At 40.1% G+C, this 24,266-nt stretch overlaps 1 protein-coding gene across 14 annotated transcripts in view; it reads left to right on the forward strand.

The window, feature by feature from the left end:
* The window catches only part of C2CD3 (C2 domain containing 3 centriole elongation regulator), a 97,532-nt gene that overhangs the window by 45,554 nt on the left and 27,712 nt on the right, over positions 1-24,266 (forward strand). For 6 of the 14 annotated variants that reach the window (XM_073334400.1, XM_073334329.1, XM_073334340.1 and 3 more), the window contains 11 exons: positions 514-1,134; positions 2,475-2,801; positions 8,329-8,467; positions 10,117-10,181; positions 10,511-10,576; positions 14,311-14,516; positions 15,264-15,394; positions 16,452-16,616; positions 17,224-17,441; positions 19,443-20,508; positions 22,719-22,827. In XM_073334400.1, the coding sequence (XP_073190501.1) occupies positions 514-1,134; positions 2,475-2,801; positions 8,329-8,467; positions 10,117-10,181; positions 10,511-10,576; positions 14,311-14,516; positions 15,264-15,394; positions 16,452-16,616; positions 17,224-17,441; positions 19,443-20,508; positions 22,719-22,827 (3,113 nt within the window). The remainder of the gene's footprint in view (positions 1-513; positions 1,135-2,474; positions 2,802-8,328; positions 8,468-10,116; positions 10,182-10,510; positions 10,577-14,310; positions 14,517-15,263; positions 15,395-16,451; positions 16,617-17,223; positions 17,442-19,442; positions 20,509-22,718; positions 22,828-24,266) is intronic. The other 8 variants (XM_073334344.1, XM_073334380.1, XM_073334420.1 and 5 more) reach the window with 6 other exon arrangements.

Below are 24,266 nucleotides of genomic sequence, written 5' to 3' on the forward strand. Positions count from 1 at the left end.
GTGTAAAATGACCACTTCTGGCACTGACAGGTTGGAAACTATCAGGCCTTGAAATCAAGAGATTATGATTATAATCTTGTTTATTTACACTGCAGTCTGAATATGATTTTAGCAACCACTTTCTCAAACCTTAAGAGTTTAAAAAACAATTGGTTTGTATATTCCATCTGGAAGTTAAGAATCCCAGCTTTATTGACTAGATCTTCATGAGATATTCACTTGTAAAACCATATCATTAATTAAGTGGAAAATAAAGTAAAATGGTAATCCGGATCATGTGATTTTTTTTTTATTTTATTGTTATTATTATTTATTATTATTTTTAAGGCCGGATCATTTTTAACCTTGACAGGTGGCAAATACTTATATGAACCAAATGCTTTCAAGAGGAATAAACTTTTCCAAGTATTGGTTCTGGAACAGTGATCCGGAAGGGAAAAAATCTCTTTTTCTATTTGCATTTCTCAAAAATGAAATGATTGAGTCTGATTACTCTCTGTTGTTCTGTTGAAGGTATTACAGGATGGTACTCAGTAACCCTACCTGAGGATTTGGTGCTTTCTCATTGCACAAACATCATGGAAAACATAGTAGGAGGGCTGGAGCTTTCTATTACTTTTGCTCATCATGGTGACAGAGAACGAGTTGTGGAGGCTGCTAAGCTTTTAGGCTGGAATCATGAGGAAAGCCATGAAGATAGTATGGATGATGATGACGAATGGCATCTGAGCAAAAATCCCGCCACTGTAACCATTTCTACCCCCAGAGTGTGGTTACCGGTGCATTGCATGCTACTTGCAGGCCAGACGCACATAAATAAAAGCACTTACTGCTATCTCCGATATAAATTGTACGATCAGGAAGCTATTTTGACTTTACTTCAGAGGCCAAAATTAACTGAAGATGAAAAACAAGTTACAGTGATGTTTAAGAAAACAAAAGAGATGGAACTTACAAGGAGCCAAGCACTGTTGTGGTACTTCAGAGAGGAGAAGCTAGAAATCCAAGTGTGGCGGGCTTATGGGAAAGAAAACAACGTTGAAAGACCACTTGATACAGATCGCCTTATTGGCTCTGCTTTTGTGGACCTTGCAGCACTTGGACAGAGGTCAAGGAGAACACTCACAGTCAGTGGTCAGTCTATAAAGAAAATTCTTACACTTCATTCCTCCTTTTATTCCATTTCCTTATGTACTTTTTAGCTGGTTTAACCTCATCCATATGTAGTTGTCTGAAGCAAACCAGTTGCAGCCTTGTTTTGTCCTTTCTGTGTTGTTGGCTCATGTTGTTTTCTTGAAAAGATGAGCAAGGTTAAAACACTTACGTCAAAGTTCAAAGCTTAGTGAGTTATACTGGTGAAGAATTTGGTAATGATGGTCAATAAATGGGTGAAGAATTAGTGTTAGTGACTTGAGGAAGGATTCCTCATTAGAATCTGAATCACTGAACTAGTATTAATGATGATCAGGCACAATAGCACAGCAAAGGAGCCACTGGTTAGAGTTCACTCAAGAAACCTGTATTGTCTGCTAGTAGTTAAAGTAAAGGACTAGAAAATTGGAAAAACCCTTAGAGTTTTCTATTCTATTCTGTTCTGGTTCTATATTTCATACATCACTATGATATCAATTCCAGGTCACCCACCAACTTGCAGTCTGATCTTCTAGACCAATGGTTCTCAACCAGGGGTCCAAGGCCCCCCGTGAGCAGGTTTCAGGGGGTCCTCCAAGCAGGGCCAGCGTTAGACTTGCTAGGGCCCAGGGCAGAAAGCCAAAGCCCCACTGCATGAGGCTGAAACCTGGGGCCCTGAGCCCCACCACCTGGGGCTGAAGCCAAAGCCTGAGCAACTTAGATTCGCAGGGACCCCTGTGGCATGGGCCCCAGGCAATTTCCCTGCTTGCTACCTCCTAATGTCAGCCCTGGCTTTCATATGCAGAAAACCAGTTGTTGTGGCACAGGTGGGCCGGGGAGTTTTTTTATCATGTTGCGGGGGGGGGGGCCTCAGAAAGAAAGAGGTTGAGAACCCCTGTTCCAGACAAGTCATTTGATCCTCATTTGGCCAGGCTTGAACCTGGTGTGGTTAAAACTAGAAACTGCAGGTAAAAAACCCTCAGAATAAAAACTCTGCACAGGCTGTATCTGAATTTTGTTTCCTGGATACGGTCACAAAATCATGCCAAAGGCAGTGTTTCCAATTCACATATGAAGTTGAGAGAAAAGTTCAGTATATCTTAATTTCAGCTGTCCATGGGAAAATGAAAAATTAACTTTTCTAGAGTTGCCCATTGCTTTTTTCCTTTACAGACTGATGTTACTAACAACTCCTGGGGGATCTGTTTGTGTAGAGATGACATTACCAGATTTGAGATCCACCCCACAGATCTGAAAACAGACTTTTGTCTTCATGAAATATAACCGCTCTTTCCAAGATACTAAATTTTGTCTTTTCTTTGTTTGTAAATACCCTGTTACAGGTATCTATCCAGTGTTCAGGCGCAATGCTTCAAACCTGTCAGGAGCTGCTGTACGAGTTCACCTTACACTTGCTTCTACTCATGCTCATATTAATTCTGCTCATGGATTTGACTGTGCTGAAGATGTCAGTAACAGTGAAGATGAAGGTACAGAGAAGGTTCCTGACACAGGCCAGCAAGTCTTGAAAAGCAACAATCACAAACTGAATTCCTCAAGCTCAGAAATCCCTGTTGTGAAACCATCTGAGGAGATTAACGCAAAGGATCTGGAAAACACATTTGCTGTCACTATCCTTGTGGAAAGAGCAATGCACTTAAGTTTAAAAGGTAAGAAATTTTCTTGCAAAATATATGTTCTTTTAAAAGATACTGTCAGCTATTTTACAGCAATTTTAAAAAAAGCAATTCCCAAGAGATTTTACAAAACTTAATATTAACAGGAATGTTTTCATTATGTTTTGAATTTCAATCAGAACAATTTTCATTTGGATTTAAATATTCCCCTGCAGAGCTGCAGCCCCATACCACTACATCATCATGTTAGTTCATGAGCATCAGAAAGTGAACCTGCCCATTCTATTTCTATTCTCCATGCACAATGGACATGGGCAAAATGTAAACGAGCAGCGTAATGTTAAAAAAATACACTTGTTGAAATGACTACTGAATTCTGGAGTCAGAGGCTCATCCGAATAGCAGCCTATTTGCCCATCCTTAATTCTAGGTAATGTTAATAGAAGACATTCTTTCAGACTAGCAATTATCAGCTTATTCATTTCTGGAACTAAGCTAGTGACACAAAACTAGAAATCTGGGAACTGCCAGAATCTGTGGTGATAAGGGGTGATGTAAGAATCTATAAAGATTAGAATGAACTCACGGTAACCTTGAGCAAGTCATTTTGTGTCAGTTTTCCACTTTGTTAAATGAGAATGATATTTAGATGCCCAGTTACCATGATGATGAGCACCAATAATTACTTTTTAATATATCTTCCAATCTGTTAATTCTGAACATATTTTAAAATATTCCATTTTAGTGAGATTATACTTAGCACTTGGTGTGCTCCTAAGGTGACACGTTTGCTGGCTTTTTAATTTTTTTTTAAGCTGTCTGCTATTCCTGCCACCTGCAGTCAGTACTAAATGAAGGTCTTTTTGTTGAAAAAGAAGTGAATCAATCCCTTGAGATTTCCACATACATCCCAGTGCACCTTCACTCCTCCACATCTTGGCCCCTTGCATGTGTGTGTTTAGCACTTAGCACAGTGGGCCCTTAATCCTGATTGGAGCCTTTAGGGTCTAGGCAATACCTGAATGCAAACAATAAATATTAATAATAAAAGCAATACTGCCAGGAAGGACTGTGCAGGAAGGCCCAGATTAGCTAAAGCTTTGAAGTTTTTCCTAGAAATGGTCCAGTTACAATCTACTGTGTAACAATGTAGATGAATAAATTTAAATGATTGCCCACCAGAGTTTACTGGCATGAGGTATTGCAAAAGCAAGAATAAAATGATGATTGACCAACTGTGCTTTAAGCACAAGTGCTGCTGGTACGCTCGGAGTCCAACTTGTTTTTTTGAATGAACAATGATTCTATAATCTTCTGAAGGTCGTAGTCTGTGTGTGTGTTCAGGAACTTGATGCAATACTATTTGCTACTAAAAGGATTTTGGAACACAATAAACAATGTTTCTTTTGTGTGAGTTTTAAGATGGAATTGTTTGTGAATACCGAGAGAGATGCTCGCAAATGGAAAAGAGTTGGAGAAACTATTTTATGCCTGTTTCAGCAACAATATTTATCTTAATAAGGAAAAGTTCATTGTGATACTATAGATAACAAGGGTAGAATGAATGTTACTGTCTAGTACATTAAGGATGACATTTTTTTCTGGAACTTTAATGAAACATTGTCAACTTAATAGCTAGTCAGTTTCAAAAAATTAGCTAAACCTAGCTGCAGGTAGTAACCCTGTCTCTGAGCCTCCTGCCAATTTTTGTGGTTTTACAATCACATTTTCCCATTTTAATTAAAAATGGGGGAACCAGTTAAACTGACTATACATAAAGTGCTACCAAACACAAAGTAAACTGGAAAAAATAGGTTTTTTTTCTCGAACATCATTTTAGTTACAATAATATTGGCTGTCACTTGTAACAATAATAGCTCCTTGCAAGTTCAGCAGGAAAAATACATTCAACTTTTCTTCCAGTGGACTGAACTGAAACCCTTACCGCAGGATTTCCAATGAAGGATCAGAAAGAGGGCTGTGTAAGAAGCATCTCATTAGGATCCACTGACTATCATGGTAACAACAAGGTAAGCAGCCACTGCACTATGCCCCTGATTTTAAATCACTTTCTTCACTTTAATAAAATCAGGGGCATAGTGCAGTAGCTGCTTACCTTGTTGTTACCATGATAGTCAGTGGATCCTAATGAGATGCTTCTCACAGAGCCTTCTTTCTGATCCTTCACTGGAAATCCTGCGGTAAGGGTTTCAGTTCAGTCCACTGGAAGAAAAGTTGAATGTATTTTTCCTGCTGAACTTGCCAGGAGCCCAAGTGCTGCATCTAATTTTTGTAAAATGCAGCAGGCTGCTTAAACCACCCTTATTTTTTTTATATGGAGTGCAGCCCACAGAGGCACTCCAATAGCATACTGGAGGAAGTGATCAATAGCAACCTCTCTGGCTGATAGAGGAGTGGTATCTGGTTCCAGAGAGAGTCCTGTCCACCCCACCTCCTTGATTAAAGCCTCACCTACCAGACAATCACGTAGCTGTAATTCATCACCGGAACAGCTCCGCTGGCAATTAGACAGCACAGTGGTAAAAATACCAAAATTCTCTTTCTACTACAGCTGCTACCACTGTTAGAACTACAGCATAGTGAATTATGGCTGCAAAGCTGCTAGTGTTGACACGACCTAAGAAGAAGAATTGCAAAACAGAGAGAAAATTGGGGGGTGGGAATCCTCTGTTGAAGGACCCTCCCAAAGGGCACAAATCAGGCCAGACTCATAGCTCCTCATTTTTCCAATATAATTCAGTGCAGATGGCCACAGAATATATAGCACCCAATGCTTTCTGAGGTACTTTATATTCCATGTCTTCCAGTTTTTGAAAGTGTCCAGATTCCTAGATATGACCTTGTGTTACTGTGAATGCACATTGTCTGCCAGGGGAGCCAAACTAGGTCAAGCCAATTAACTGATTACTTTATCTTTTTTCTCACAAGACTTCTCCCAGGTTTTTAGAAAACAAAAAATTGGGGGGAAGTGTTTGTGTTTCCAGTCCCGAACTATTTTTATACAAGTCATAATAATCGGCTTGTAACAAAAGCCTTGCAAAGCTTTCTCCTCTGCGTTGCAAAATGTATGGCGTCTGTGGTAGCTCAGCTTGTTATTAAGCCTCTGTCTGCACTTGTACTAAAAACAGTGTTTCCTAAAGCTTTTAGAATCCGATTTTACAACCACTGTAGGGAAGGCTAGTCAGAGTCCATTATCTATAGCCTTGTGGTTAAGAAAAGGGACTGGGCCACAGGAGATCAGTTGTTCTTTGCTGTGGGGTGGACTGTTTCCTCGAGCAAATCACTTAGCTCAGGGGTTCTCAAGCTGTGGGACGTGACTCCGAGGGGTCATGAGGTTATTACATATAGGGTCGTGAGCTGTCAGCCTCCACCCCCGAGCCTCGCTTCGCCTCCAGCATTTATAATAGTCTTAAATATAAAAAAATGTGTTTTCAATTTATGAGGGGGTCACGCTCAGAGGCTTGCTGTGTGAAAGGAGTCACCAATACAAAGGTTTGAGAGCCAGTGACTTAAGCCTTTTATGCATTACTTTTTTTCCCCCTAAAATTTCCCACTGGTGCTGCCAGTGATAGGACCTGGGGGAGAACAAGTGCAGGTGAGGTGCCAGTGGCCACCAGTGCTCTAACCACCATATTCATCCCTGCTCAGAGAATGTCTAGATGACACTATGGCAAAAACCCCAGAGGCTGCCAGCACCTTAGTAGGTCAAGAAGTCCCACGTATTGCTGCCATGGGAGCTGACTGGTGGTAGAAGTGGGGGGAAGGTTTATTTTGGGGGGCGAGTGTAGTATAGACAGAGCTTATTTCTCTCTCTGCCTCAATTCTTTATCTATACGTGGGGTTAATACCTTACGGGGATGTTCTGAGCCTAAATCCCTGTTATGTAATGTTTGTGAGACATTACATAAAAAAACTTACTAACCCTTGGACATCTTTGGCACCTTGCATTTGTCTGTAAGTTGGTGCACATTTCCTTATTTCAAGCCTGACAGGAGATGGGTTCCTGTGTTGTCATTCTAAATAGCTGTGCTTGGTACAGGAACGTATTCAGTCACCGATCAGTATGAGGGCCCTGCAGAGCCAACACAAATCTCATAGACTTCAAGGCCAGAAGAAACCATCATGATCATCTAGTCTGACCTCCCGATACACTGCAGGCCACAGAACCTCGCCCACCTACTCCTGCAATAGGCCCCCACAACTTCTGGCTGAGTTACTGAAGTCCTCAGATCTTGATTTAAAGACTTCAAGTTACAGAGAATCCACCATTTACTCTAGTTCAAACCAGCAAGTGACCCATGCCACATGCTGCAGAGGAAGGCGAAAAAACCGCCAGGGTCTCTGCCAGTCTGACCTGGGGGAAAATTTCTTCCTGAACCCAAATATGGTGATCAACTACACCCTGAGCATGTGCAAGACCCACCAGCCAGACACCCGGGAAAGAGTTCTCTGTAGTCACAGCCCTCCCCCTCAGTCAATTGGAGATATTTGCAAACAGCAGTCATGAATGGGCCATATGCAGTTGTAGTCAATCTCATTGTGCCATCTTCTCCATAAACTTACCCAGCTCAGTCTTAAAACAAGTTAGGTTTTTTGCCCCCACTACTCCCTTGGAAGGCTGTTCCAATCTTCACTCCTCTAATGGGTAGAAAACTTTGTCTAATTTCAAGCCTAAACTTATCGATGGACAGTTTATACATTTGTTCTTCTGCCAACATTGGCCCTTAACTTAATTTAAATAACTCCTCTCCCTCTCTGGTATTTATCCCTCTGATGTATTTATAGAAAGCAATCATATCTCCTCTCAGCCTTCATTTAGTCAGGCGAAACAGACAAGCTCCTTAAGTCTCCTCTCGTACAGTAGGTTCTCCATTCTCTGATCATCCTGGCAGCCTTTCTCTGGACCTATTCCAGATCTGGGAGAGTGAGTTAGGTTCTATTTTGGGTTGTGCATTATCCACAAAATTGCTGTCTAATTTCTAACTATGTGACCAGTTCTGCCCCTATTATACCTACAAAACCCTATTGATGAGAATGGTGTTGCTCAGGTGTAACTGAAAGCAAAATTTGTCAGGAGGAATTTTTAACACTGGTTACTGGTGAGATGAGCCAGAAATAACCCAGTTTGACTTTTGGATCCTGAAATACGTTTGCAAGGCAGATAATATTTATTTAAAAAAAACAAACACCCTTAACTGGGCAAATTTTTATATGTAATCAACAATCACAGAACCCCAATGTCATTTTTAGAGTCACTTTCATAGTAAAGGTACAAGCTAGTATTTTGCACTCCACTCATATCCTGACTGGAGCTAGTGAATGTCAGCAGCTTCCTGGGCTCGCTCTGCTACCCTAAGGAAACCACCAGCTGTCAGGCTGAGCTGGCCTTTGCCATGATGCACAGGTTTTATCTTTGTCACAAGGTGAAACCATTATTATCTGTAGCTAATAGGTTTGTTCTGTTGTAACACAATACTTAATTTTTTTATGAAATAATTAATCATCTGCCTTATTCTAACCACAATTCATTATATTTTAGGGAGTCCTCTCACTGAACGTGGAGTGACAGCACCCAGTAGCTATGTGACGTTTGCGGTTGCTGATGCGGATGCTCCAATAGCCACTGCAATAATAGAAAACGCTGAGTCACCAGTTTGGGACTTTCAGCGGCAAACAAGGTACGTAATGCCTTTCAGAGGCAGACACTTTCATAACCATGGTGTCTGGCAGCCAGTGGCCAGACATTGAATGAATAGATGCACTTAGCAAAGTGGTCCTCCAGTAACTGGACCTGTTCTGTTATGATTCCTACGTGTTATTTTATCACCACTCACAGTTTTATGCAAGTCCCCTTGTGGTCTAGAAGCAGCAGCTTTAACCAAGTAAACAGAGAGAGGCTTTCTCCGGCCAAAGCAGTAGGAGCCTTGCTAAGCTTGTCACAGCTGAAAATCCGTGTTTGCATATCTTGCAGTAGCTCTAGTGCCTATAATGTCTGGATTGAGTTGTACGAGGGAAGGTATGGTCTGGGCTAAAACACAGGACCAGGAGTCAGACCTGTGCTGTATTTCTGGCTGTACCATAGACTTCTCAGGTGATATTAGGCAAGACATTTAACATCTCTGTGCTTCAGTTTCCTCACTTGTAAAATGGAGCTGATAACATTTTCTACCTCACAGGGCTGTCGTGAGGATTAATTCATTAATGTTAGCGAAGTTCTTTGCACTTTGATGTCTTTTTATTAAGTTTGTATGGTGTCCAGAACAATGGGGTCCTGGTCCATGGCTGGGGTTCTTGGTCCACAAAACAATTAATAAATAACTTACACTAGTATGTCTGTGGTGGGGATCTCATGGTTTCTGCAAAGTTTTGCAGTCAGGTGTTTGAATTAAATCTAAAGCAGTTGCCATTAGGATTTTCTAAACTGAAAGGGACCAACCACTGTGAATCAGTAAATAAAATATCTTCCATTGTTGTATACAGTGGTGTTGTAACTGAGTTGGTCCCAAAATATTAGAGAGAGAAGGTGGGTGAGGTAATTTCTTGTATTGGACCAACTTCTGTTAGTGTGAGAGACAAGCTTTGGTGCTTACACAGAGCTCTCTGGATAAACTCATCTCTCTCTCCAACAGAAGTTGGTCCAATAAAAGACGTTATCTCTCCCACATTGTCTCTCAATAAATAAACTGTATTTAGCATGTTCGGCACTAACTTGTCAGTCATAGACTGCTTGGAAATTATACCAGTAACTGCACAGAGACAGGTTTGCTGGCTAGACAGTTGTTCTTATAATGCAGAGACCAATCATTCAGACACTGATAGCTGCAGTTACAAGTTTTTTTCTCTAAGGTTGTTTGTGCTCAGAGCCAATCTTGAATACTAGAAATATGCCAAGTGACTTGAAAATGCTTTGGGGGAAGTAAAGGATTTTGTCTCATCACTATTTTGGAGAGGTGTTTTTTCAGAAATTAGGTTACAGTGTTTCAGGTGGCCATCTTAATCTTTATTAAAAGTTTGTTACTATAGTGCTTGATAGTATTTTCACTGTTATCTCTCTCTCCCTTTTTCCCTGCTGTTTTCACTACCCTAATTTAAAAATATTTTAGAATAAGAAAGGAAAAAAAAAAAAGCAGAAAACAAACCTATGTAGTGGTAATTATGTACATTGCACTTTTAAGGACCTATACTGTTGTTTTTCCCCATTACTCAGATAATACTTTTCATAAGGTAGACAAAATGTTATTGAAATTCCAGAGACACTTTGCCTTGCTAGCTTCTGACAAATATTATTGTTCTGCATAACAGATTATGATGATTTTATTCTTAATAGGCTATCCAAAGAACTTCTGTTGGATCCACAACAAACCTTGGTGTTCAAAGTATGGCATAAAGCAGGTAAACCACCATGATGCAATGCAGAGAAGCCCCTGGTTCAGTGTATACAGTGGGTAATTTGGCTCCTTCCAACAGATGGAGATAGGAATTTCAACGACATTAGTGGCCTGTCCCTAGGAGAGGGCTATACTAGCTAAGCAGTCCCCTTCATTTCCTGTCTTTCCAAAGTCCCTCCAACTGTGAGACGCTTTTAGCTAGTTTTAGTTAAGTTTAGGTTTAAAACCTTGCTTCTCACCAAGTTTAAATTGACAGGATTTTAGAAGTCAGATTTTCCTGGGGCGGGGAGATGGATTATTATTTCTCTTTTTCCTTCTATTTGTTCCTTCCAGAGTTAGCTGAAGAGTGTTCTGCAATGGCTTACAAACTCCAGTGTCTCCTGCTATCAGCAGAGGCAGGTATCATCCTTCTAATTTATGGCCTCAGTCCCGTTTCTCTCCAGAGCCTCATTTTTGGCTTTTTCGTGGGCCTTCCCCTAATCCTTTGGAAAGCATGTAGGGCCAGGTTCTTACAGCTCCCATATGTGCCAGGCTCATCTCATCAGCCTGAGAGCCTTTAACCCAGCAGCCCACAAATCCTTACAAGTCTAAGCAATTCTAACAGGAGATGTTTCTGTGATTCCCCTGGTTTACTTCTTACAGACATTATTTAAAATAGAATCTGATTTACAGATAAAGATTTCAGCTCTGTCAGAAGGTAAACTACTTTGATCCTCTGCCACAGCTACTCAGGGCTGGAGTCCTTTGCCCATTATTACCAAAATGTAACCAAATACTTTTATAGCAGCATGAACATACTTTAAAAAATGACGTTATAGCCAATATTCACATTTATTGGGACAGTTGGAAGCATTTGGCCGTAGGCCTTATGCCTAGCAACGTACCTATTCACACTTCCTGTTTGTTGTTACAATGGTAAAGGTACTCATTCGCCATATTACTGTTTGCTCATGTCATTGTTAAACTAGATCCTCCAATGTTTAATTGCTACAAAACAAATTTAAGTTAACAAAATATGCTGTGATGTTGGGGAGATAGCTGTATTTTATTATTTTTCTCTCCAGTGCTGATTTAAAGTACTAATTTTTAAAAATGTATTAAATTTTAGCTGGCTGATTTTTGCCAGAGAAACTTTTATTTTGAGTCTACAATAAGTGTATAAGTCTGATAGACTTTTGTCTTATTGTTAAAAAAAAATCTCCATTAGCCATTGACACAATTTCTGCTAAAAGTTTTTTTCAAAAAAAAAATAAATAAATAACTTGAACTGCTGGAGTAACCCAAACAATGTTCTCTTTTGTGTTTGCTGGTAGGATTGTTTGTCTCTCTACCTGCTGACGTGCAGGAGAGAACAGACAAGTTATTGCAATCAACATAACAGTGTAACAATAATCACACACAGGCATTTTAAAAGCTTTTTGAAAAGGGAATATGAGTTGGTAAATAGAAACAAAAGAAATTCTAGAGGGAGGTCATGGAGCTACACAAATTGGTCTTAAGTTTTTTTTCCCCAACTCTCTCATTTTCCTTTACTCCCCTGTTTTTTTCAAAATGTGTTTACTTTTCCCTCCATCTGTTCAAGCTATCCATGTCTCTTGTATCACTAGCCTTTCTGGTGTCTCAGTTCATAAGTGTATAACCCTTCATGTAATAACAGAGGTGAAGTGAAGGCATTGTACCTGCCAAAGCGTGAGTTCGGGCCTTCAAGTTACTTTAAATTCTTACACTGATCTAAGTGCTGGTAATATCAACAACTGCAAGAGCAACAGTGAGTTTTGGCAGCTAAGGAAAAGAGGGAAGAACTGGTTTTAAAATGCATTTGGGATTTTTCAAGTCTAAACATGTCTCTAACTAATGATTAGACATCTTGAATGGCTTCTGGTACGTCTGTTTTAAAAATAATTTCAATGGGGCTCAAGTTAATGTGTATAGTTATTTGGTATTTCAAACCTATGCCTGCACCACTGCTCATTTCCTTATGTTTTTGGCTTCTGATTCCTTGGTGGCCTGCTGAAGTGTCCCACAGCATCATTCCAACTGTTCCTACCTGAAGTGAAGTAGAAATGCACAGGCCTATGTCATAAATATAAAGGGAAGGGTAAACCCCTTTGAAATCCCTCCTGGCCAGAGGAAAGCTCCTCTCACCTGTAAAGGGTTAAGAAGCTAAAGGTAACCTCGCTGGCACCTGACCAAAATGACCAATGAGGAGACAAGATACTTTCAAAAGCTGGGAGGAGGGAGAGAAACAAAGGGTCTGTGTCTGTCTGTATGCTGCTTTTGCCAGGGACAGAACAGGAATGGAGTCTTAGAACTTTTAGTAAGTAATCTAGCTAGGTATGTGTTAGATTATGATTTCTTTAAATGGCTGAGAAAAGAACTGTGCTGAATAGAATGACTATCCCTGTCTGTGTGTCTTTTTTGTAACTTAAGGTTTTGCCTAGAGGGATTCTCTATGTTTTGAATCTAATTCCCCTGTAAGGTATCTACCATCCTGATTTTACAGAGGTGATTCCTTTACTTCTATTAAAAGTCTTCTTGTAAGAAAACTGAATGCTTTTTCATTGTTCTAAGATCCAAGGGTTTGGGTCTGTGGTCACCTATGCAAATTGGTGAGGATTTTTACCAAACCTTTCCCAGGAAGTGGGGTGCAAGGGTTGGGAGGATTTTGGGGGGAAAGACCTGTCCAAACTACGTTTCCCAGTAAACCAAGTTAAAGTTTGGTGGTGGCAGTGGAAATTCCAAGGGCAAAGGGTAAAATTAATTTGTACCTTGGGGAAGTTTTAACCTAAGCTGGTAAAAGTCAGCTTAGGAGGTTTTCATGCAGGTCCCCACATCTGTACCCTAAAGTTCAGAGTGGGGGAGGAACCTTGACAGCCTACAACTCTCATATCACTAACCATCTATGTTACTTGCAGCCTTAATACACTTCTATGTAAACAAATCATTTATAGGTGTTTTGGAACTGTGGCATGCTGTGTGACACTGTTAGCCCACCACAGAATGAAACCTGGGATGGAGTAGGAAAGCTGGACTTTCTTTTGGACTAAATCTGCAAGACCCTTGAGCCTCACCTAGACTTTCTGCCAGGCAGGGAAAGGGTTTGTGAGTGCGATAGCATTTATTACTTAATCCTTAGTGCATTGAGTCCTTCACCATATCTGTTTTAATTTCTTTAACACTGCTGCTATTTTGAACAAGGGAAATATTTAATAGAATAATTAACGTGATGTTAAACTAGACAGAAGGAGAGAATTATTATAGTCTTCAGATGCTTCTCTGACTATTCCTCTTGGATGTGCCCCCTTCAACCCAAACTCAATCTCTCCAGAACTGAATCCCTGATTTTTGCCTGCCTTCTCTATCACTGTCACCAGCTCCACAGCTTTGATTTAATCTTGGCATCTCTCTTCTCCTCCCCCTTTATAACTGATTTCTTACTAGGTCCCATTACTCCTCATCACCATAGTCTGCCCTTTCCTCACTGTCCCCACCACTAAAACCACTTGTCTGGGCCTGGGTCACTTTCTTTTTGATTACTGTAACCTGCTTTATGACCACCCTGCTTATTTGCTCATTCTTGTGTTCTATCCAAAAGTCTACTTCTTTCCCTGACCACTCCAGTCACATCATTGCTTCCTCACACACCTTCCTTGTCCTTCTGTTTTTAAGAACATCATATTCAGGCTCCTTGTCCTCAACTTTAAGGCTTTATGTAATCTTACTACCACATATGTCTCTGACATTTCTCCCTCCATTCATCCCTATATTGTTGCTTTACAGCTTCCTTCTTTTCCTCCTTCACCATCTTGGTTTTATGTCAACACTCCTATTCTCTCCTACATTTGAAACCTTTTTCCTCTTCTTGTCCTGTCTCTTCCTTCAATCCCTCCTAAAAACCCATTTCTTCCAGGTGCCATTTCTACTTTGTTCTCAGACTCCATAGTCCCCACTTCCTTTTTACCTGAACTTGTCCTTTGCCTTTTAGGTGTTCTCTACTTACTATATGCTTTTTGAAGTTTGCTCTGTAAAGCTGTGTAAAGTTTCAGGGTTGTGTAACTGTTTTAAAATGTGCAAATGTTACGCTTGCACACCTTAGTTTTAACTGCATGATTTACAATCTTCTTTCCCCACAGATGTTGAACGAGTGATAGGATTTGCATCTGTGGATCTCTCGCCCCTTCTTTCTGGCTTCCAGTTAGTCTGTGGGTGGTACAATATTACAGACTTCAGTGGACAATGCAGAGGGCAGATTAAAGTAGCTATTTCCCCTCTGGAAAGTATAATTCATCTCAAAGAAGTAAGACAGGCAAGGATTCGGACCAGAGCACCAGGTTCTTCAGTATGTACTCCAGTTTCTTTCTATCCACAAGTCTGATTTAGTTCCTAATAACCAACAGTGAATTTTCTGGATTCACACAGTGAAAAGTTAACTGTACATACAGCAGATTGGCAGCATTGTGTAGTGGATTGAGCATGGCTTTACAAATGCTGGAAAGTCCTGAATTCTCAATTTTAAAAATTTATTTATATTACAATAAATTTACCTGGAGGCCAGAGCCCCATTATTGTAGGGGTTGTACAAACATATATCAGAGAAAATCCCTGCCCCACAGAGCTTGAAATTTAAGTGAAAAGACACACCTGTATGAAATTATTACATGTAACATATAAGATGACTATAAATTAAAAACATAATTTTTCTCTATTTTCAGTTTCTTTACCGGTATATTTGATAGCACTCTGCATGTAGTCAATTTACGGTTTCCCCTGCATAGTCGGTTAGTCAGTTTCTCCTATTGTTTGTGTGGAACTTTTCACACAGCAGCAGGGGAGAGAGTCATTTTTTTAACTCTGAAGGTATGATTGTAAAACCATAAAAAATGGCCGCAGGACTTGTTGGTGCTAGTACCTGTCTCACTTTTAACTAAAGTCTATAAAACAATCCAGATTTTAAGTTGGTTTGTCCCGTTGGTCAGTCTTTGTAAAGTGCTTTGAAAATGTAAAGCAGTATATAAAGTTAAGTTTATGCTATTGGTTAGCTCAATGAAGTCTCACATTTTATTTCTCCTTAATCTTGCTGTTGCAGATTCCTGCACACAGTCCTTTTTCATTCCAGGCAAGGGCCTTGTGTACTGCATTCCCCAGCTATGTTACGAGACACTCTGGACAATTGTTTAATACTTCATCAAAGGATGTTGATTTTACTACTCAGGAGCGGTAAGAAAACTGATAAAAGAATATCTTTGGAATAAAATAATAGTAAAAGTAAATATTTATTGTTTCCAGAGTTTGAAAATTTTACCTGACACCTATCAGCCCAAATACTAAGTCTACTGACCAGGGTGAAATAGACCTGTGCCACGCCTCTCGCTCCAGATCCACGCCCCTGCAATTTAAAGGACCAAAACAGTTTTGTGCGGTACTTGCATTTAATTGTAAGACTGTCAAATATACTTTTGAGTGAATGTCCCAAGAGATGCCAATCTCCTAATGTCCTGGTACCGATTCCTTACCACAACATCATGGTCTCTCCCCAAAGAGGCACCCAGCTGCTTCTTTCACTCCCTGTACCACTGCCAATACTGGCTGTTGTTTTCCTCTGCCCTGCTTAGTGGGAAGTGGGGTAGGGATGTGTGTCTGTGACATCTCTGTGTATTTTGTCATACTTCTTTTCATTGTCACCAAATAAGGGATGAAGAGGCATGCCCATATTGCACATCCCTGAGACCAGCTTTTATAGAAACCCTGCAGTAATTTCTGCTTACTCTTGCTAAAAACAGATGCTATGGGAACATCCCTTTTGTTCATAGCTGTTACTGGCAGTAACTGCAGCTCACAGTGAGTGACATGTAAGAAAGAGGATTAATTCATGGCTTGCTTGTTTAGAGTATGTGGAGGGCAATCCTTCTACATAGACCCTAGAAGCAGCCTGCCAGGCAAGGTTTTATTAGCTCTGTCTGTTGAAGTTTGCAAAGAGTACCAGCACCAGCATATAGTGGTCCATCTTCATCTGAACAACCGCTGGCACCTATGTCTGTGGGCACTTCTGTGTTAAAAAGGAGGATGCCTGCAATCTATTCTATCATGATGCAAATTAGGTGCAGTTCTCAGGCTTTTTGTGAATTACTAATGTCATTCTTGCCAAATTTTGCATGCTTTGGGCTTAATCCATTAATGTTTCTTTAATGATGCAGGGGGAGTATTTTTAACAGATGTTGGCAGATCTTTTCATAGATATGCTGGTGCATGTATATAAATATATACCCATTTTTAGCAGAATTAGTCCCACAGAAACATGGACACCTCGTCATGAAGAGCACATGCAAAATGTCCGCAGATTTCATGAGTCCTTGCAGCAGGTGGAAGGGAATGCACAAAGGGCTGGAAGATTAGATTCCCTGTCACATTCATCACGTACTTCACTTCTAACTGCTCTCAGGTAAAGCAAACCCATGGCTACCAGTGTGGTATATGGCTTTAGGTTCACAAAGTAAATCTTGAAATTTTGCAATTCTTACATCCTCTTTTCAAATAAACTAAAATTAATATAGTAATCTTATGAAACTGGGGGTTAGTGGTATAGTAGTGTAACTTAACAGCAATATTAAAACAAGACTGGAATAGTGAGGGTGGCTACAGGTTAGATTTGTCCCGCTTTGGCAGAGCTGTGAGAAGCCCCAGGACTGGATAGCAGCAGTGATTGCAAATTAAGACTGAATACTTAGCACTACCCATCTCTGTCATCCTGTAACTTAACTTACTCTATGTTACCAAAAGACCTCTCTGAGCTAAGACAGGAAAATGAACAAACCCTGTAAGCATTTTGATCTCTCACAAAATTCAAAGCATTAACTGATTTACATGAGGTTCCCTTTATTTTTTCCTGTTTGGCTCAGAAAGAATCATTTCTAAGCTGGGATTTCATGGATTAAATTTTTGGCTGGATAATAGTTTTTTAGCCTAGTTCTAAACCTTAGGAAAACCAAGGTTAATTAGTCAGGTATTTATATATTATGAATCTTTATGTTCTCTTACATGGCTTACAGAAGCAACTTGACTGAGCTGGATGAGATTCAGAGATACTTCAGTCAGAAATTAACCAGCTCGTTCCCCGACAATGTCTATGGCAGCACATTAAAGAGAAATCTGGAACAGCAGGATGGGGATTGCCAAGAGTTTGGGACCAGAATGGTAGATCCTGATGGACACCATCTTCTGGAAAAATCTAGTCACTTGATCTCTCAAGTCAGCACTCTGATCAATGGTAAGAAGTTACCTTGTTTGGAATACTTTACAAAGAGCCACGGGCACTAGGTAATCCCTTGTTTTAAATCCCCTCTTTAAAGTAGCCCCAAAACTCCTGACACAGTTTTTCCCAATCTTTAATTTTAAGAAGACCAACCTCTAACAGACAACTAATTTGTGCTGGTCCCAGAGGCGATTGCTCCAGTTCTGTAGTGGTAGTGTTGGAATCTTACCTGACACGCCCATTAAGTAACATATATTTAAATATAACATTAGGAAGATGAGATTAAATAGTAGTTAGTGATTGGTTTCTGTCCTGTTAATTATATGCTAGCCTACCTAAATTTCCCTACATAATTTCACGTGCATCTGTTCTTCACTAGTAGTACTGACAAATTTTGTGCCACATTTATCTACAGAAGCGGATATGTAGCAGTAGTGAATCAAGTGAAATATCTTTGCTTCCCATGGTGATTTTAAAGTCTCCATCTCCTCATTCCACCCTGCCCCTTAAACCACCTATCGACTTACTGCCCTTCCTTGGCACTAGCCTGTTTGCAGTTAATTTCATATTAGCCTAGTCGTCTGTGACCATTCTGATCCAGCTCCAGTACATTGTGATTAGCAAGTTGGCTGGGAATCCCAAGTGTCTGTTGTGCCTTTTTATAATAAAGTAGTGGATAGAAGAGAGACTGTCATCAGTATGAAGCAGGCTGTCTGCAGTATCTACCTCTGTCTGCCCTCTAGGATTCGTACTGTGCCACCATCTCCCATGGTACAGGGCCATTCCTTCTGGTATACAGTATTAGCATCTTGATTCTGATGCCACTTATTCCTGTTCTCTAGACTTTGCCATCTTTGTCCTGCTCACCTCAGTGTACTATTTTCTTTGCTTCTCTTGCCCCCTCTCCTCCACATATCTATCTGAAACTCTCTTCTTACCCTTTTTCCCAGTGCCGCCACCCCCGCCACTTATTGCATCCTCTTTACATCTTATTTTAAACCTGTTGTTTGTCTCCAAGAGCACTAATTTGACATTTACCTTGATGGTGAGTTCAGCTAAATGCCAATGGCCTAATTCCTGAAGGATTTTGATGAAATAAGGTACATCTGACTGGAAACTAGAAACTAAAAATAGATTTCCTTATTATTAAAATAAATCGTAAATGGCCAAGACATGGCTGTATCACAGGAGGCTATTTATATTTAGACTCCTAGGCCAATCAACCTTTCCTTTCCCCTGCTTCCTACCTTATATAGAGGACACATGCAACTCTTCATTTTTAATATTGAAATATATATATTTTGCAACTATTGCACTGTAACCAATCAGTGTTCTCTAGTGCCTTTCAGTTAGTATAAATATTTGACAATCATGTAAGTGGGTTCTCATATGATTTTTAATATAGAAATAGATAGAAGCATGCAGATTACCATCAGATATGCAAAACTAAAGAGTGTCAGTGAGAGCTATGTCCTCTAGCCCTGTTCCATAGGATTGTCGAAGCTACTGATAGAAAAAGTATCTAGTTCCCATCTCCTGTTTCTGTCCAATGTAGGATTGTTCCCTTGTTGCTGGTGGTTTTTGTCCAGACTGGTTTTAAATGTCCCAGCAATGGAGGCTGTTCAGTTTCTCTTGGGGGACTGTTCCACTAAAAGGCCTCAAAGTCAGTGAGTAAAAAAGTGTAGAAACTTTTCCTCATAGTCAACTTTTCTCTTCCTCAATTTCATCACAATGCTTTTCATTATTCTGCCTTACACTACCCTAAACAAATTCCTTCCCCTTCTCAGTGTTTGCGCCCTTCTGACATTTGTGAACTGTTATCAAGCACCATCCCCTTCCAGTTGTCCCCATTTTTATTTGACCCAAGCTTTACATATTTAGCTCTTTTAGTTGTTCACTGCATATGTGGTTATTCACAAGTAGTGCAGCTATAGCACTACTGTAGTTATAAAGAGTAACAATCAGAGTTGAAGCCTTCATCTCTTGTATGTACTGATGCTGTTTACCATCAATCAGATTTGCAGACTATAACGAAAAATACCAAAGAATCTTCAAATGTGCTTCAAGACAATATCAGAAATTCAGGCACTAAACATGCCCTTCATGTTGCATCAGATCAAAAGGATGGAGCAGTGAGAACTGAAATGCACCAAGACCAATCAAGAATGGAATCGCCAAATGTCCACACAGATGCACCACCTGTATTCTCTCTTGGAAGGTCTGCATTTAGGAGAGGTATGCTCTATGAATTTCTAGACCAAGCAGTCACTGAAAATGAGCATCCTGTGTCATTGGACCACATCCAGACAGAGGGGGATACACATGTCATCCGGTCCAACAGCGATGAAGAGTATGAAGAGGATGTCATAGAACCAAGGACTCTGAATGAAATAACTACTGTAACTGACAAAACCAGTCCCTGGTCCAGCATTGTATCTGAAGGGGAGCAGGGTCCTGACAGACAGCCAATAGACTTGAGAAATGAGAACCAATACTCAGTGGCTACTGAATATTTACAAAAAGGAGAGAGTATAAGAAGTAGCTCTTTGTCCAGTATACCAGAGAACAGCCACCCAAGTATGCCCAGCACTGCTAGATCCTATGCTAGTCCCTATATTGAAGAGAATGCTGCATGTGTAATGAAAAAAAGCGTTGAAGGTCCAAATAGCGATACTGAAGCAACTGATTCAGAGAGGTTTCAGCCTGCACATTTACCCAAAATGCATCAAGCAAATGTTGGATCATTAGAAAAAGAGAATGTCAATCACAATGGAGCAATTGAAGCCCAAGAAGCAGAACAAGACCAAGAGTTTCATGCAATATCTGGAGAACCATTGGATTTACCAGGCAGTGGAGATTTTGGTGTGGTCAAGACCATTGCTAGAGAAAGAAAGGAGGAAAGTAGTGAGTATTTAGATGCAGACTATCAAGGTGAGGAAGGAAATGAGTCTGATGAAGGGATGCATATTCAGAATTTATCTGCGCAGTCAGAGTCTACAAGAAATAGCGGGAACTGCTCTGATGAGAGCCATGAGGACCTGCCTGAAGAGTCAGAAAAGTCTGTGAAATCTAGTATTGTGTTGTATCCTTTTTTGTCTTTTTCATCAAGTGCAGTTTGCACGCTAAGAAATAGTGAGTGGCTCTATTAGAACGTAATTGGTGATCACCACTATGACTGGGTTACATTTTCCTTTTAAACCTCTCACTTTTACAATCCCCCCCGCAAAAAAAAAATCTGCTGGTGTAAAACTTAACAGGCAAGGATTCAACCTAACCACAATTGTGTGTTTTACCAATTTTTATGTGTGAACTTTCAAGCTCTTGTTTCAGCCATTGTCTGGCAAAATGCTTCTTGTTTAAACTGTTCCATTTTTTCTGATTAATTTAAATTAATGTTAAAGCTGGATGGAAACTGATGGATCCCCGAACACTGGGATCCCATGTTGGTCTGTCACTTGTAAGCAAATTAGTGTTAGTTAACCAGAGGGTTAGTCCATTTTAATCAAAAACTTAATTTTCAATTACAGTTGGCAATTAATACATGATCAATTCCACCCCTTCCACCGGTATCTTCCCAAACACTACATGGAGCAAACTGGATGCAGCTTTCTTTAACTGGAAAATTGTGTCTTGAACAACTCTGTTGTGCATAGGTTTAGCAATAGTCCCCCAATTAAGGGTCATCTTACAAACTGCATGTGTTGTAATACTTGGGCACAATTGAATGGATTAGGGTCACAGTTTTAGTCCTAACTTGTATTACTTTTGGAATTGTCAAAATTATCAAATTTAGTTTTATTGAAGCCAGTACCACCTTGTGTTGTGATCCCAGGAGACTTCACAATTTGGACCTGGCCATTATTTGAATGGGAATACTTAGGGGCTGTAGGAAGTGGGGATTCAGTATGTAGCATTCTTCCCTCTTAAACCAGAATTGATGGCCCAGCAGCGTTATTAGGAAGCATTGTTCTGCTATCAGTCAAGTGATCTGTAATTGGTTCCTGACCATTTGTGGCCATTAATTCCCATGACACTTTGTGCAGGGATTAGGCGTATTAATCACAGTGTCTCAATCGCATTTCAGTCTGGCTAATTACATCCTGCCTACGTGCATTTTTCTGAACAGCTTGAACTGAAAGCTATTTTTCACTTCTTGCCAACAATTGTGTGATGTTGGTGTGCACTATTGCAGCTTGCCATGTTTCCTTTCTGCAGTTCTTCAGAAAAGGCAGCAGTTCTGCAGAAAAGGACCTAGGGCTTACAGTGGATGAGAAGCTGGATATGAGTCAACAGTGTGCCCTTGTTGCCAAGAAGGCTAACAACATTTTGGGCTGTATATGTAGGAGCATTGCCAGCAGATCTAGGGACGTGATCATTCCCCTCTATTTGGCATTGGTGAGGCCTCATCTGGCGTACTCTGTCCAGTTTTGGGCCCCACATTACAAAAAGGTTGTGGAAAAATTGGAAAGAGTCCAGTGGAGGGCAACAAAAATGATTAGAGGGCTGGAGCACATGACTTATGAGGAGAGGCTGAGGGAACTGGGATTATTTAGTCTGCAGAAGAGAAGAATGAGGGGGGGATTTGATAGCTGTTTTCAACTACCTGAAAGGGGGTTCCAAAGAGGATGGATCTAGACTGTTCTCAGTGGTACCAGATGACAGAACGAGGAGTAATGGTCTCAAGTTGAAGTGTGGGAGGTGTTTAGGTTGGATATTAGGAAAAACTTTTTCATTAGGAGGATGGTGAAGCACTGGAATGGGTTACCTCGGGAGGTGGTGGAATCTCCTTCCTTAGAGGTTTTTAAGACCCGGCTTGACAAAGCCCTGGCTGGGATGATTTAATTGGGGATTGGTCCTGCTTTGAGCAGGGGGTTGGACTAGATGACCTCCTGAGGTCCCCACCAACCCAGATTGTATGATTCCATTTTAAAAGAGACTTAGATAACTTTATTGTTTTAATTAATTAAAGAGAATTGCCACATTTCAGTAATGGTCAAAGTAATACCTATATTTCACATATCACCTTTTGTAAAGCATGTTGGATTTTTCAGAATAAGGATCTACAGGAGTGTCATATTATGTTAATGTTCTGTACTCTGTGGAAATATGCAGCAGAGCTGAGTGATCTGAATTATCTAACGTTCAGAGATTAAAAATAAATAGGATTATTTAGAAAATCATGGATCCATTAAGAGCAGCTTCTGTGATGATGCTGAATCTAAATGCATAACTACAGAGTTTTCTATCATTGTAAAACACTGCAAAATGTTATTGCTTAACAGCTCTGTTCAGGCCAGATCCTATTGTCCTTCCTAACTTCTTTCTTCCACCCCAACATTTGGAAGTCTCCATGAGAATGCTCAATATTTCTTCTTCTTGCCCATCTGCCACAGCTAATAAAGTAAGTATGGTGAACTCTTAATCTTTTACAGTCCTATCTAAATGACTGCCCTCCTCCCAGAGAAGATGTTAAATGGAAGTTCCTTCCTCCTTCTTTGGCTTTCAGGTTTTACATAAGAGATCCCATAGCAGTTTTCAAAAAGGGTAGGTGCGAACCTTGTTGTTCATGATGAACATTTCCCCTCTCAGTGAAACCAGTTTCCAGTGTTCAAGGCTGTGTTAGTTATGGTATTCTAGCATATATCATAGCTGCTGTATTTGCCTATGTAGTCACTGGATCTGATTCTCCTGTCCCCTAGGGGCAAACCAGAAATAACTCCATTGAAGTTTGAGATCTGCAGGTGCTCAGCACTTCTTAAAATCAGACCATTCCTACTTATGTGTCTTAGTATGAATTTAGGTGCCTAACTTTAAATACCTAGCTCTGAAAATTGGGTGCTTTTGCTGTGTTTTCAAAATTCTATGCACAAAAACGTATTTGCTTGCGATGTTCTGCTTTGTTAGGGAATAGGGGCATTATAATTTTCAGAAATTTTTAGGGTGTCTCTTTTTTTTTTATGGGGACTAAATATTGTTTGCATCTCGCAGTGAACACAAGAAATCAGTGTTAGTTTCACTGGTGCAGATCTTGGTATTGCAACAGATGGGCTATTTGCTACCACTTCCAGCAGAAGTAATGTGGTCATTCCTCTCCCTTTGAAACCAACGCGGAACAGAACGTTTACGTAACAAGGAACATCTTGCTTAGCTAAACAGAACAAAAACAGGCAGAACCTAATGGCCCTGAAGTAATAAACTACCTGAAATTGGCAAACATGTTTACAGTATTGTCACTACACCTGCGATTGCTGATTTGAGTATTTATTTTTTCTGAAGTTTGCTCTCCATGTATTAGCCTATTTTTAGGAGTAAAATTTTCTTTACCAGTGTTACAAACATTGTTTCCCTGAAGTAATTAAAAATTCTCCTTCTCTGGAGCTTTCAGAAGTTTTTAGGGTCAGGTATCCTTTGATTTGACTTTCTATTTCTGTAATTAATGAATGACTTGAATGCAAGCTGTTTGCATTCAGCTAAGCACTCTTTTTACTCTCCAGAGTAACTCATTCCTGATCGTAATATAAATAAATATCAAAGAAGCCTCTCGGTTATAGGATGCTTCAAGGACTCAAACTTAGAGTTTGATTGTAATGAGTGGGCATGAATTTCCCCTTATTGTTTAACAAGATTACTTTTTGTGTTGTTTATGTATATTCTGGATGAAATCTGGAAGAATCTTAATGATATTCTGCTCAGAATCCATCCCCGAAACTCTCTTTCACTTAGCTTCTGTTGCTAATCTCTGATTCAGTTTTCAGAGTAGCAGCCGTGTTAGTCTGTATCCGCAAAAAGAAAAGGAGTACTTCTGGCACCCTAGAGACTAACAAATTTATTTGAGCATAA

This window comes from Lepidochelys kempii, chromosome 1 (assembly GCF_965140265.1).
Source record: "Lepidochelys kempii isolate rLepKem1 chromosome 1, rLepKem1.hap2, whole genome shotgun sequence".
Taxonomy (NCBI): domain Eukaryota; kingdom Metazoa; phylum Chordata; order Testudines; family Cheloniidae; genus Lepidochelys; species Lepidochelys kempii.